This window comes from Colletotrichum fioriniae (genome assembly GCF_027942845.1).
Source record: "Colletotrichum fioriniae strain IMI 355084 chromosome Unknown scaffold_5, whole genome shotgun sequence".
Classification (NCBI taxonomy): domain Eukaryota; kingdom Fungi; phylum Ascomycota; class Sordariomycetes; order Glomerellales; family Glomerellaceae; genus Colletotrichum; species Colletotrichum fioriniae.
Genome location: NW_027076841.1, coordinates 767,804 through 783,114, shown reverse-complemented (window position 1 = coordinate 783,114; position 15,311 = coordinate 767,804). Strand labels below are relative to the sequence as shown.

The 15,311-nt window shown below is 49.7% G+C and overlaps 4 protein-coding genes across 4 annotated transcripts; all 4 read right to left on the bottom strand.

The window, feature by feature from the left end:
* Window positions 1-231: 231 nt before the first annotated feature.
* N0V96_004938 (uncharacterized protein) lies at window positions 232-1,466 on the bottom strand (the record flags this gene model as incomplete). Its single annotated transcript, XM_053198371.1, has 2 exons — window positions 232-632; window positions 689-1,466. The coding sequence occupies 2 exons, from the start codon at window positions 1,464-1,466 to the stop codon at window positions 232-234; spliced, it is 1,179 nt and encodes a 392-aa protein (XP_053044135.1).
* A 2,913-nt stretch (window positions 1,467-4,379) lies between these two features.
* N0V96_004937 (uncharacterized protein) lies at window positions 4,380-5,870 on the bottom strand (the record flags this gene model as incomplete). The annotated part of the gene is made up of 1 exon (XM_053198370.1): window positions 4,380-5,870. The coding sequence occupies one exon, from the start codon at window positions 5,868-5,870 to the stop codon at window positions 4,380-4,382; it is 1,491 nt and encodes a 496-aa protein (XP_053044134.1).
* A 4,357-nt stretch (window positions 5,871-10,227) lies between these two features.
* N0V96_004936 (uncharacterized protein) lies at window positions 10,228-10,791 on the bottom strand (the record flags this gene model as incomplete). Its single annotated transcript, XM_053194765.1, has 1 exon — window positions 10,228-10,791. The coding sequence occupies one exon, from the start codon at window positions 10,789-10,791 to the stop codon at window positions 10,228-10,230; it is 564 nt and encodes a 187-aa protein (XP_053047645.1).
* Window positions 10,792-13,550: 2,759 nt separating this feature from the next.
* Window positions 13,551-14,602, bottom strand: N0V96_004935 (uncharacterized protein; the record flags this gene model as incomplete). The annotated part of the gene is given in 2 exon segments (XM_065757264.1): window positions 13,551-13,838; window positions 13,856-14,602. 2 exon segments carry the CDS (start codon window positions 14,600-14,602, stop codon window positions 13,551-13,553), a joined length of 1,035 nt encoding a protein of 344 aa, XP_065614033.1.
* Between the last annotated feature and the right edge of the window lie 709 nt (window positions 14,603-15,311).

Genomic DNA, 15,311 nt, shown 5'->3' with positions numbered 1-15,311 from the left:
GACACACTTTAGGGCAAGGTTCGACCTCGTTCTCAAATGGTTATAAAGCAAAAAATCAGATTTTTATTTCTAGAACTTAAGCAACGCCAAAGCCATGTCGATGTTAATGCGCTGATATGCTCGCTTGCTCGCTAGTTCGTGTATCGTCACAAGTACTGTTGACAAATAGTGTACAAATAATTTACAAGAATATTACACGCCAGCCCGCTGACAATAATATGGTTATGATGCTTAGACTTTGGCGTAGTCTTTGATAGCGGGCTCACGCCTGACCTTATTGGGGTAGGCAAGCACGTTCGCCCCGGCGTCCACCAGGACAGCTTCAGTTGCCTGGATCTCAAGGGCGTCGAGCTTGCCGGCAGCAGGATCGGCGCAGATCTTCTTGTCGATGCGGTCGAGTTTGCCGGGGCCCTCGTTGGTGAGAGCGTCTCTCAGGAGGGCGAATGCAAGTGAGTTGTAGAGCATGCCCTCGTGGGTGACTTCACCACCAGCAGGCGTAGCGGGACAAGCTTTCTGAACCTCAATATTGCTAACTTCGACACCATTGCCGTCTTTGAGGATGGCCGAGGCGATGGGTCCTGATTGCGGTTGAACAACCTCGTCCGTTGCACTGAAAAGAGAAGTGGTGGGAACTAAGTAGAACTTATTAGAGGATTGGACCAAGTGATTTACGAATATGTGAACTTACCGTAGGCACTATCACCTCCGTTTGCACGAAGGGTCTGGACGAATTTGGAATCATACATCTGTTGGTAGACGCTGGGAGTGCAGCCAATGATAGCGGCGGGAGTCTTGCAAGCCGCGAATGCCTCCTTGGTTCCGTGAAAGTCGGGGCTCATTGAGACCAGGTCGGTCACCGAGTCTCTAGTGCTGGGCCAGTACTTCAAGGCCCATTGCACGTTGAGGTTTCCTTGACTCCAAGCGACGACGGCTGGCTTCTTGCCAGTCATATCCTGCACGTAGTTGATAGCGTAGGCGACATACTCTGAGTTCTCCTGCGCATCGTCTAGCGAGGCATCGGGGATGTTGACCCAGAGGGGGTCGGCAAAGTCGGATTTGGCCAGCAGAGGGCCGAGGTTCGCGCGATATGTCGTACCAGCCATCGCAGCGGTGCCTGGGACTAGAATGACGGGCTGCTTGTTCGATGATGCCGAGAATGTCTTCGGGATATAGATGCTGGCCTTCAGATCTCTCTCAGACCTAGAGTAGGGCGCGTCTTTCTCCGATCTCTTCGGATAAATCTTGGTCTTAGAATCGGGGTTGTCGTTCTTAATGGAGTTCATATCCTCGCCTAGGAATGGATTCAATGCTTGACGGTCAGGCTCCAATGGTCGCGATTCAACCGAAATGGGTGAAGCGTTGGTGATAGCATCGCGAACGTCGATATTTGGATCATTTACAGGTCTGGCGAGAACTTGGGTCCATCCCAAGATGAGAGCAAGTGCGGGGGCTGAGGTAGTCTTCATGGTTGTTGTAAGTGTTTTCTGAGAATCTTGTGGGTTTGATGAAATAGAAGGTGTTTGGTTTGGGAGCGGGCGGGCTCGAAGGTATATATCTCTTTTTTGATGTGGTGTTTTAGTGTGTTCGTAGTCGCGGAAAACGGACAATGGATGACCCCGGTCAATTCGACACTACGGATCAAGCTTATGTCTCGATCGTTCTTCACAGGACCAAGTTGTTTTGGCAACGTTATCGATGAATCGGAGGCTGCAAAACCAGCCTTGCCCGAGTGGTTCCGGACCGGCGGGATACTGACGTCGTTTGCTATGATGACATGCCGACATGTCTAGACCGGCTGAACGTTTGAAGGTGCCGAGGGGTCCTACTTGGGCTCTACACCCGTAGCATTCATCAAGAGCTCGATCACTTGCTCAAAGTTCTCCAATCGGGTTGCAGAACACCTACGTTGCGCCATCATAAGGGTCCCTCGGCTGTGAGGGGGGGTGGCGGAGAAAATGGCCTTCAGATGATGGCCGTTTGACTGACAAAACTTTGTTTCCTGTCTTTTCTCTCCCTCCGTCTTCGTGACATCATGTCTAGCTGCTAACAGACGCAGGTTTTCGGTATTTTGTCTAAAACGGGCGGTGATGGGTGGCCTGTACACCAATCATCTGAACATTCGACATGAGCCTCATCATTCGCCCGCCGGGACGCAGGCCTGTCTAGAAAATCGGTAGATCTACCGATAAAACTTTTTCACTTTGGCATCCTCGGAGAGTGTGCTCCTCCCGACTAGTTCGGATTTATACATCTCGAGGTGCCGCATACCTTGAATTTTGATACCGCAATCAATGATTCCCCTTCGGAAACAAGAAATCTCCGCCGCAAGAGTTAAGCTCATATTGGTTGAAGAGAACATTGTACATCTTTGATCTTACGGATGGTGATGCTATTCACACATTCCTCGTTGGCGGAGCTTTTCAAGACTCAACTCGAAAATCCTTTATTGACAAGCAGTTCTTGACGATAGAGGAGCCTTTGGCGTTGTGAAAAGCTAGTAGTCTAATCACCCCGCATGTTTCGTTCGCCGTGTATGACGAAAATCGCAAGTAATTTGGCTCATTACCCTTGCCGAAGGCTCCGCACAGGTTCCAGAACTGTCGAAAATGATACTGTATTTCGTCTGATGTACGTTGTTGTGAGAAAATGCCTCGGTTCCGTGGTTTGTCGAATCGGCGATAGGCACACGCGAAGGCCTCTACGCGCGCAATGCTGTCGGCCGGATGTCCGAAACTTTCATGCGATGGCACGGTTGTTTCCGACTACCGTTATCGTGTCCGTAACAAGATAATTTGGCTATGTCACAGACACACTAGTAGACTTACTCTAGACGGTGTCTTCCCTGCTACCTTATGCTTTGCAGATGACACCTACCCTCCAATCATCATCGCCTTGACTCGAATGTGTTTGGGAAGTGACCTGCTAGGTCCCACCGGTTCATGAAGACCGGCAAAACATCCTCCATCAACCGTAAGAAGCAATGAAGCTTGACATTTGATACGTTCCAAATTGGAGTCTGGCCAGAAAAGAGGCTAGGAGTTTGTGATCTTGGGGAGTTAAGACGAATAGACCTCACCACAATGGGAGGCTGTCGCGAGACAAGATCTTATGCCACGCGTCGTTTACCTGAAAAAAGAATTCCAACTTCATGGCTGTGAAAGCCTGTATATACAATGAATGAAAGATGTGTCTAATGGGTCGCAATGAAACTACCGTCACATTTGCCACGGATTTGATGTTGTATCTGTCGAACCAGTCAATTTTTCAATGCTGGAGAACTCCTCGGGAGAATCTCCGCCGAATACTGTAGTATTATATAAAGGTTCTTAGCGGTATAGATTGGTAGTAGCTTTTTAAACCAAAGCTCTTGTTGGATACCTCTAGGAAGGGATAAAAGTCAATGTATCCAGTGACGCGGGAACCGGTGACCGCATAGTTACGACAGGAAGTAAGGGTAGAGAATATTATATTCGGGGTTCGTCTCACGCATAGCATCCAAACAGTAATGCTCGTCTTTCATGACATCGTTACTGACAACTTCTGCAAGACGAAGACCGGAATGCAGCCAGTACTCGCAACCAAGAAATGTGATAGTGTGATTGAGGTATAATCAATCAACGCGCACTACTTCGCTGCTACGTTCAGGCAATGGCATTAAAGCTCTAAATGAACGCTTCTTCAAGTCTGGATCCCGTGCCTTTTGAAGCTTGAACCCGAGGATGAAGGTAAACTTGCTTCAGGGCTGCTAGTCAATGGTAAACGTATCGAATAATGAGTAGGAAGATATTTGGACAATGGACGTGGGCGATAACGAATATAAGGTAAACTTGATATACATCACATGGTTCCTTCATTCCGGTGCCATGATGTCCATCCTTACTTCTGTAACGTTGATAGTGACGTATATTGACAGGTGTTGAGGTTGAGACGTAACCTGTTATCTCGATTCGGTCCGCATAGAGCCAACTCAGCAAACAGGAAAGAAGGGGGGTTTCCGAATTCTCAAGGCAAGAGAAAGGAAGCTTGCTACTTAATCATGCTCAAAACTGAGCTGTATCCACTCTTGTGTGTGATGAAGGTCCCAAGACTGGTACTTTTGTGGAAGGAGAAATCAGATTGGAGAAGATGCTTGGGACGTTAGAACCTTTGTCGGTGAGAGAAGATATTCCAGAAGCATCTCGATTAACTACAACCCGACGGAGAGTAGAAGCAAGAATTTCAATGCCAGAATAATCTATTCTACACGACATAACAATCTAGTACTCCGATTCTCTCAATAATACATACGGGAATGAACAAGAGGAAACAACGATTCTAAGGGTATGATGCAACACTTTAGCCAATCCTAGGCTATGACAAAGTAGACGCAAAGCCGCAACCTAAACATAGCCAAACTCCTTGTCCAGCTCTTGTGCCAAGGCGATGGAGCTATTCAAAATCCACTCCGCATCCTTACTCAGGGGTTTGACGTTGTGCCCAACCATGCAGCTCATCTGGGTTCGGTCCCCGCCCTTCTCCCACGTCCCGTCGACCAGGGTATGAGTCGGGAGCCCGAATTCTTTCGGGTCAACCTTTTTGTTCTTCAAAAGCCCTCCATTGTACCAAATGAGATCGTCTCGCACATCAACGTGCCCTATCACGAAGCTGCAGATTCGCTTGATTGAGTCGTTGACCTTGTCCTTGAACCAACCAACCATGGAGCCGTAGTGCTTTTCGAAGGCATAAGTTGCCCCGCTGAGCTCGAGTCCAAACCACCAAGTCTCCTTGTCGCCGTAGGTAATTTTGTAGCTGACTTCTTCGCGCACATCGTGGGTGTTCTGCCAAGCTACGTGGAGCAGACCCATCAACACGTCCAGACGCGACTTGTCAATAACGACTACACCCGAATCGCCCTCTTCAGCATAGTCCTCGGTCCAGACAAGCGACTTATTGAGCGTGGCACTAGGTTCGTGAATTTGCGACTTCCACCACTCGTGACGGTCGGCGAATGAGTGTTGCCAAAGCAGTCGGTCGTGGAAAAGAAGTGCTCCGGTCTGCTCATACAACGGGTCTAAGAAAAGCGTCTCCGGGACCTGGACGAAGACGGAATCTGCATCTGAGAGGATGACCTCTTCAAACGGCGCATACAGAGCCGCAAAAGCTTTGATTGCCCATCCTCCCTTGACAAGCTGCAGAGTCGTATCGTCGACGACGCTGAGAACGTCCAGAAATTCGATCCCCTTGAATCGGGCCTGCAGCTTCTCGCGGTCTGCTGACGGCAAATCCTCGTCTCCAGCATAGACAATCTGGATTGTTATGTTGCTATACAAGACGTTCTGGAGTGAGCCGATGAGGTGAGTGGCATATCGCATGGTTCCCTTGCCTGTCGGAATGATGAATCCGCGTGTTCCGGGGACGATGGACGAACGCAAATCTGAGAATGGTGTCTTGCTATTTGGGCGCTTCGGCGAGTGTTGGATAAAAGGGAACAGCGATGCGATTGCGCCTTCCACTTTCTCGAGAGAAGGCTCGATGTTTTCCGACTTGGGTGCGTTCTCGAGAAATTTGACCCATTCTCGGGCTTTCTTGGTCCGCTGACCCAGATCGTAGAATTTCGATTTGTAGGGAGGCTGAATGGGATCGCCAATCAAGGTTTCGGCTTCATCGCTGATCAAAGCAGCCTTTTTTTGCCATGCTGTCGGGCCATCTTCCTTCGGTTTGTCGGAATGTTGTGGTGGATGCGACTGCGTTTGCGCCGGTGGGGGCTTGGCGGGCGACGTCGGATGATAAGAGGGAGTAAGAACGTAAGAGGAGTATAAGAACAAGAACAACAGGCAAGCGAAGGAGATAGCTGTTGTCATCCGCGAGGATGGCATAACTTTGACGACCATGCCGGCCAACTAGTCGCGAATCGCGACTGACATATGAAGGGAAACGATGTTCTGGCAGTAGACTGGTCGCGTGAGAACGATGGAAGTCAGTTCATAAACCCAGGGGGAAGGTGAGGTGCCCGAGCACATTACTTACCTACCAAAATTGCGCCAAAAATCCCAGCCCCACGGTTGGTTACGTATGCCAGACTAAAGTAGGTACGTAGTAGTCGCGTGAGGGTGCTTTATCAATAGGTAGGGGGCCACAAAAGAAAGTTTAGTTCAAGTGACCAACAGAGTGATAAGAGCTGAAAGTGCATTCCATCCCATGTCCAAGTTGCATCGGCGCTTGTTAGCAGCGGCTGTCTCGTGGACCTCACTTCGAATCTTGCGGAACTAAAACCAGAGAATCACTGATCATCTTTCGGCTTCATCGCGAAGAAGCCGGCTTTCAAATTTCGAACGAGTCTTCCTTGTTGACTTCGGTTGGCACGGCATGGTGTCCACTACATGGATCTTTGTCACAAACCAAGCAAACAAAGCATCCCAACGCCACAAACATGGCTAGAAGCAAGAAGGCGGCACAGCTGCACCCACGTCTTTTTCTAAGTTATTTTCTGACTTCCCAACGAAGCCATGGGTGGAGACGGGAGAATTCTTTCTTGGCAATCATGTCGAAGGACGCTATGGATGCTTCGAAATCCGCCCAAGGAGCCAATATCGACGAAACTAAAATATGGATGGATGAACCCTATCAGCAGCCTGATATTGTACTTCAACTATGATAGACTGATAATTCCTCTTTCTTCTATCTGTATTCCTTGCATCAAATGCGTTCCTTCATCTATTCAGTCCTACTTGTCCGCCCCGAAGACTTCCTCTTTCTCACCGTGTCACCATGATGTCGAGGCCCACGGGGTTGTTCTGAGTCTTCTTTGTCCGCTTGTTGGTACTGTTCACTCCACTTTCCGAGGCGATCAACCGTTTCAATCATAGGGGGAAACTTGTTACTGACCAGGTACAGTGCCCAAGGGCTGATGCTTGCTGAGGGGTAAATGACGCCTGCCTACCAAACCGACTCTTAAAAGTAAAGACAATGCTGATAATATCTTGATTCTTGGAACTCACCCGCATAACCCTTGGGATAATAATACTTGCGCAGGAATCTTCTCCCCCGTTTGGTCCCTCCTACAGCGTCAACGTCGTATGGTTACTTACAACGACTCTTATGATCACCAGATGAGACATAGGTTGATGCAGGCTTGACAGATGGCTTATTTCCGAGATAGACCCTTGTGACGCTAGCATAGAGAAACACTGCTTCCGAGAACGGAGTTTCGGCACCTGCTGTAGCAATACATTATATGGTACGAACCTATTATCTCGACGATGATGGCAGCCTGCTCTCTACAGCCCCCATCTCGACAGCTTCAAGCAGCGCAACAACGGCAACATGTGCATCGGGATCTAGGTCATGAACGGCTTCTGATTACCCAGCTACCACTAACACCGCAGGTCATATTCTGGGGGAAATTCCAAGAAAACAACTTACCAACACGGACAGCACACGAGTTTCCAGAATCCAAGTCCTGGTGGGAGGTGTGGGATGCACGAGCTGCCGACGGGTCGCCATCAGTCCCCGCGGGGAGCTCGCGGGATTGGAGGTGCGGCAACCACGATGAGAGATGCGAAATGGCGCATTAGTCAATTCTCATCTTTTTCGCTGATCTGCGGGTATGGTATGTGACAGAAATGGCGTTCAGACAATTCTGGACCAAAATTTACACGGAATCCAGAGGCAGATCGTTGCTTGTCGAAGATGGACCCAGGCAGACTCAATAGTAAGAGGTTTGAATCTTGGCGTGGAAAATAGTCAGGAATTGATCAACCGTTTGTTTCCCGTCTTGGCAGATGTACCCGGCGCCTGTTACCAGTAGATGCCCTCCCCTGTGTTTTTGTAGGTACTCCCTTCAACCACTACCGCTGGCCTTTCTGCTGTCGGCTGCTGCCTCAAGTGAATTTTTGAAAGCATTTCGATTCAGCAGAGATCTCTCGTCCCTTGGCATTGTTACTGGGCTGAGTGGCATGCAGGATCGAGCTCCCGGTCATCCATGCTGAGTAAGGACCTAATCAAAGGACAAGTGACAACATCCAATGTACCCAGCATCCCTGCCGGTCCCGCTCTTTCCGCCCGCCCCTTTCCATCTGGCTCATGGTGCTGTACTCCGTACATAGGCAGAAGATGAAGACCAGTCAAGCTGCGGCGCATACGGGAGACGCTAGGCACTTAGATCCTGTTGATTCCTAGACTATTGAGGTGCCGGGGAAAATCAGCTCCATGATGAGGTCTTGTTATGGTCACTCTGTCGACAAAATCTCTTGAGGTCAGGTATGATGGGAAGTTTGCTTCAGCAATGATGAATAATGGAGAGCAGACTGTGATCACTTGCAGGATATGGGTCTTCCGGTGGATTTGATGGGGGTGATGTATTCGTACCTTGATTTGAAGCAGATGGTGCACCAACAGACCTATGAGAGGTGGTGGCTGAATTAATCGCAATGCGCCTAGGCCCGTGAATGATTCTGGATTGACACAGGTACAAGGGGGGCATGGGGATGAAACGGCCCAGGCGCAGCGGGCTCTGCTTTGTGGCTTTCCGACCAAAATCTTGACGTTGAATTATTGTCTTCATCTTCCGAGACTCCGAGGCCACGCCTTATCCTTGGTTGAGGCGCAAAGTAGGTATTGTTAACATGCTGCCGCTGACGATGTCAGTCATCAATGCTTTGGCTGAATCATCCCTTTATGTGGTTGAAATGATTGACAGGTTGTACTCAACGCAATCTAGGTAGATGCGGGTAAGCCTGCTGCATTGAAATGGTTTGCTCTGCTGCTGACCACACCTTATGTTTTGGTGTCCAAACTCGGCTAATCCACCACGCCCTCCCTACGTGACCAGTACCCAACTTGCTAAATCTGCAGTACTGCTCTGCCACTGCTCAAAGAAGTTTGCGGAAGAACTTGAAAGTCGCTATAATCTAGTTCTACTAGGCCGAAGTGATTTCCCACTTCACGGCCACACGTGGCGGTCGAGATCTATTCCAGGGACAAAGTCAATACCATAACGGCGGCCGGTCAGCAAGGCTCCAGCTGTCGGCATAGCGACCCCGCGCCGCGCCGTTCCCGATCGGTGCCCCACATGGCCAAACGGTTGATCCTCGGAGCAGAGGCGGCTTGGATAGTGTCCAAACACTTCGAAACTTCCACAGCTAAACCATACGCAGCGGAGACGACAGAGTGGATAGCTATAAAACTGGAATATAACATTATTTTGTAAATGAGATCTGCTTTCAAGTATTCAATCTTTTTTCTCCAATTAGGGGGCCAAGGCCGAAAGGTCGCGGACGACGCAGGGGCAAGTTTTGTGCGCTCAAAGACGGTCATGACCGGTGCCGAGGGCTGTGCTTTATGGACAAAGCTCTATTGTCGAGGAAATTCATATCCTGAGCATGAGATTATAATGCTTCGGAGAAGACAAATAAACTGACAATCATCTCCGACTGAGAATGGAAGAAGCGCAAGACCGGGCCTTTCAATCATCTTAGGGCATCTCACTCAGCAGACGATAGTCGGCCAATTTTCTACACGTAGCCTTGGTGACATTTTAAGCCGATTTAAGCCTTCAAGAAATGAGCCCGACGCTTCTGCTTGCTGCAAGTTCTTGGGCGCAGCTCAATGTCTACTACTTCTAAAGACCGTGTTATTTGTCTTTGCGAACATGCTATGTCGATAGGCTTGTATTGTGGAGGGTGACATAAATCTAAAGTTACAGTATCCAAAGTCGTGAACGTGAAAAAGAAGCGCGATCATCTCAAAAACGTCTGGCCAGGGACTTAGAAATCATAGCTCCTGGTACACCATATCAGCCGTGTGATGACACATGGAATGAGGTCTAAAGCAATCAGGCTCTATAGGCGCGCTAGCTTAGCCGATGCAGGATCCTGAAGCAAGCGGCGGAGAATCTTGCCAGATGCCGACTTTGGGATTGCTTCAGTAAAAACAATTCCACCAGTAAGCCTCTTATGCGCCGAAAGTCGGCTCTCCATGAATTTCATAATCGATTCTGCGGTGACGTTGCTGTCCTTGGGGACAACGTGAGCTTGTGGATGCTCTTGGCCCTCTCTAATCGCGTGTTCGTGTAAGTCAAATGCAAGCGGCAGAGGGGAAAGGGATGAGCCCACCTTGTAACGCGAATAACCGCGCAGTCCTTAACTCCTTCATGCTCAAGAAGATGCCCCTCAAGTTCGGCTGGGGCTACTTGAAAGCCTTTCACTTTGATGAGTTCCTGTGCTCCGTACAATATGGTCAGCAAATGTTTCAGAAGCCACGGAACACTTGGGCACGAACCTTTTTGCGGTCCACAATAGTCAAGAGTCCACTCTCCTGGATTGACACGATATCTCCAGTTTTCAGCCACCCATCTTTGGTCCACGCTTCTACAGATGCGCTTGGATTCTTGTAATAGCCCTTGAAGACATTGGGACCCCGAATGAGCGCTTCTCCCTCTTCATTGCAGGCAACTTCGCGGCCATCGTCACCGACGATCTTCATCTGCATGTTGGGGAGGATATACCCAACGCCCTTGTGCAACGGGTCGAATTCGTCAGGGGCAAACAAAGTGACTGCCATCGTGGCCTCGCTCATTCCCCATCCCTGTCGACTGCGAGCTTTGCCCCCGCTGAACACCTCTTCCAATCTTTTGGAGAGCTCCGGCTGGAGGGGGGCCGCTCCACAAAACATGGACCTTACGCTGGACACGTCGTAGCGGGATAGGAGATTGCTTTTCAATAGCATCACAACTACCGGTGGGGCCAGGAGAAGATGTGTGACGCGGAACCGCTGGATGGTGCTCAGCAGAAGCTCAAGGCTGAACTTACGCATGGTGACTGTAGTGCAAGATCTGCGTACATTGACCACGCAGTAAGTCATGAGTCCACCTAAGCTCGTGGTCAGTGCTTCGTGCCACGGTAGTCTGTGTGATTACCTCGAGGTTCTGAATTGCAACTTACTGGCATGATAAAGAGGCAGGAACGCGCAGTGAACATTGTGAGTTGAAGATCCTTGGCCAATTGCTCTCAACTCGCTCACTAGATCAAGGTGAAGTGTCTGCTCCGCATTGGCAACAAGATTGCGGTGGGTGATCATGCATGCCTTGGGTTTTCCCGTTGTCCCACTACTGAAGTTTAGGACTGCAACCCTTGCAAATTGGTCAGCATTGCGCTCATCTTGTTGTTCACTTGTATCAACTCACTTCTCCGCCAAAACAAGAGGATCACTGATTGCCTCCCACGAGTATGGCTCAGCCATCAACTTTTCCATGGTGCGCCAACTATCATGCCTAGGCCGACCCTCGTTATCAACGAGCACGACATATTCTTTTGGTATGCCGACACTCCTTGCAGCTTGCAGTGCGGTCGTGAGTCGCACGGCATCCGTGAAGATGCACTTGGCGCCCGAAACATGGAGTTGGTGGGTCAGTTCTATTCGGGGTCACCCATGTGCTCGCTGCTTCGTGCCGAGGTATCATGAATTCGTAACTCACCATTGTCTGTGTACCCCGGATTGGCACCAGTGAAGATCCCGCCTGCACAGATTGCCCCAAGGATTATAACTGGGTACCATGCCTGGAGTGATGAGACACAATATTAGGAGATGCTTGCCATCCATGACAGTGGGACAACTCACAGAATTTTCAGTATAAGCTAGAACAACATCGTCGTTTTGTATTCCCAACGTCTGTCGGAGGCCACCCGCTAGCCTCTTTACGCAAGTCTCCAATTCGGGCTTACGGAGATTTTGAGCAGGTTTCTCGGCATCAACAAAAATGGGCAAATCCCCATCCGAGGCTGAGGTTCCTGCAGTCTGGGTTAGCACACATGAAAACAAAACATGTGTCACAGCGATATGGACTGTACCAAACACATATGATAGAACATCGACTTCAGGTATGTCTATCTGGTATCTAGAAGAGAAGACCATGATGGTATTGGTAATTTCAGCGTGTGTTCACTTGCTGATAGACCGAAATGGACCTAAAATAAAGAGGCGCGACGCCAGCCGAGGTGGTAACGGTCAAACGGCAACTTCAAAAGAGCACGTAGTTGCCAATTTGATGTTTATATTGTAATACTTAGTCGGGCCGAATGAAGAAACTCGAACCTTCAATGTTGACGAGCAGTCTGCAGCAGTGCAGCTCGGGCACTTACACGGACGGGCTTCGGGTCCGAACTTCTGAAGGCTCAATTCACCCGAAATAATTAGCTTCGCCCCGATGCAACTCTCAAGCTAGACATTGAAGCGAAGGAATGCGACTTCAAGCAACGGATACACCTTCCGCATTTAGACAAATCTCTTGATACTGTTCACTATGCTGAAATTCAGTCACAATTTGCTCATCATTCGAAGTCTGTTTTTCTCCGCCGTGATAGCGTGGAACGCGCGGCAAAGGTTTGTATTCACCGCCTCAAGAAAAGGTCCGATCGGAAACTCCGCCGCTTACCACGGCAGATGCAGAATCAAGGGTCAAGAGAGAAGGAGCATTTAGACCTCTTGGGCAGCAAAATACCATTGCTATGCTGGAAGGGCATTACTGATCCATATCCGGCTAGAGCTAAAGGTAGTTGCGGGGTGAAAACAGCGTGAGTCCGGCCCTGTCAATCCAGGCGGAGCGGCCCGGGGTTAAGTCAGAGCAGGCCCGGGCAGGCATGATGTACGGCAAAGAATCACGGGAAGCTGGAGTGGACTCCGGCCGGCATTTCCTGGGCTAGAGTTAATTTGGAAGTCCCCTCAAGATAAAGTTGCGCTAGTATCATCTCTTGGCCTGCAGTCGGATGATTCGATATCTGCGTCGGTCATTTTCAGAGTTCGGCGGTTCCAGTATCGCTACCACAAGTGCATGAGGTGGATCGCCGGGATTTTCGGGGTCCATCCCACTCGTCTCAACTTGCCTGTGTCTGAGCTATCATCTATCAAAGTTGATCTGTTGACTAAGAAGGAAACTCCGAGCGTTGAATATTGAAAGTGTGGGCAGTATTAATCGAAAGCCGGCTTAATCATCTTCGGTCTGGCTCCAGTCTCTCATGAATCTGGGCCTAAGTTCGGTCTCCAGCTCCTGTCAGTCCGGGCGGGATGACAAGGGCCTACCGTTGAATACACGTGGCCTTCTTATTTGGCATATCGAATAAGATTCTGACTCGTCTTTGGGCCTTCGGAAGAAGTTGTAGAAAACCTATCTGAGTCAGACGTAAGCTAACGGCTGCCCGCTTCCGATAACCTAGCAACCCTCTCTGTTGGAACTTCTCTCAATGCAAGGGAACGTCTATTCGCACACGGTTTCGGATCAGGGGTCATTGAGTAGCGGCGGCAACCGGCCAAGAAGTAGTACCCAGCCTCGTTTTCTCGTACGAGTTACATACTTACCCATGTCCATTCCCATTGCTCATGTCTCACGCCAATGAACTAATGAGTTGAGTAGTGGTTGTGACCGTCTACTTGTAATGTTATGCTTGCACAACTTGGATCTTGATGACTTTATTGACTAGTCTCTATACTTCCGTCTTTCTACCGCCTAAAATAGATAGATATGTATCAAGCCCTGGGTCCATCCCATATTTATGCCATACCTAGAGTTGGTCGGAGCACTACATTGCATCTGCGTCACGGGGCACGAGTTCGAACAGAACCGTGAGAGACGGAGGCAACATGTGATGCTGCTTGACACAAACCCAACCACCATCCTCAAAAACACCCTCCCAATCCTCCACTGTGGGCAATTTGACATCCATCAGCGCGTGGCCAAACTCGAAACCCAGGGTAAAGATGGGCACATCGTCCTCTTGTACTGCATGGCGCGATTGAGGATCATTTGTGAGAATCCGCACCGTATCGCAGATGAAAATCGTTTGACGCTCGGGAACGCTTTGCGCAGCCTTTGTAGAGAGCTAACACATTTCTCTCGCGGCCAGAAGTCGTGACCCATCAGAAACGACGTCAAAAGGTCAACGTTGGCAAACTCGTCCCGATAGTCAAGCTTCCGCGCATCGCCGACCAGGAAATTGATGCGGCCACCATAGCCACGCTTGACAGCATCTGACCTAGCAACCTCAATTGCCGGACCAGCAATGTCGATGCCAAGTCCGGTGCTTTCAGGATAGCGATCGAGGACTTGCATGATCCTCTCGCCACTCCCACTTCCCAGGTCCACAACAGAGGTAAAGTTCTCGCCAGACGACTTCAGGGCGTCGAGGAAGACCGGGTCAATGAATTGCGCGTTTGCATCACGGCACGCGTAGGCAATTGCCGCAGAATCACGCGAGTAAAATTTGCCCTCGCGATTCTCGTTGCGGATGACGTATTGCATGCGCGCGAATAAACTGCCGGAACCAAGAGCAAGCCAGTGAAAGAGACTTTTGGTGCGGTATGCCTCTTCGAGCAACCTCCCGGACATGGCAGCTCCCCCCTGACGCTGGAGGATGTCAGAGGTAGCGAGCGCGGAGACCAGGGCGCGGGTCGAAGCGAGATCCAGGTTGTGGTTGGCCGCGAACTCGTCGATATCCACAGCTTTTTGAGTACGGACCTCGTCCAGTAGCCCGAGTTCCCAAGCAGTGCCGATGGCGCCTGCGGCAACGTATGAGTTGAAGATTTTCGCAATGTCGTGCTCGGCGGAAAGCTTCATGTTGGTGATGGATCCCATTTTGACGGTGATAGTGATTGAGATATTTCTTGGAACAAAATGTTGGACGGAAGGGATTGTTCAAGCCAAGACAAAATAACTGAAAAGGTTCATGCACTTTGGAAGGCAAAGTAGTAGTTTCCAAGTGCCGTGTGAATTCTGGCAAGAGGCGAGGTGAGAGTCAACACGCCACTTATAACCATGCTGAAGCTGAGGGGGTGATGTTGCATCAACCTCAAGATTTTCTTCTGATGATACGCAATAATAACAAACCTGTGAACATCTCAAAGCTGCAGGGTACGATAGTGCTTTGGATGCCCGACCCAATGCAGGCGGAAGAGGTCCGATCACACTGGTAAGGAGATTGGAAGCCCGGAGTGTTCCACGCTGCCTCAGATTTTCAGCGGCCCGGTCTGTCACTTCCGTATTTCGGAATGACGAATTTGATCTTCCATATGCTTCCGGTCATATGAGTTGACCTTTGACAAGAAAGACCGAATACGAGGTCTGCGAGTATCCAAGAACCAAATCCTGTCTCCGATATGTCAAAGCTAGAAGTTATTCTCAGATTGTTGAAGCTGTATTGAACCCTCAAGCATGCTAAAATCGACATCTGACAACTCTAGACCCCACAGAGCTCATTGCGTTAATACCCCCGACTGAATTGTCTGCCCAGTGAATGGTGTCACGGCCTACTTCCTCCGCCAAGACCATCCTTGCTCCTTTGAGT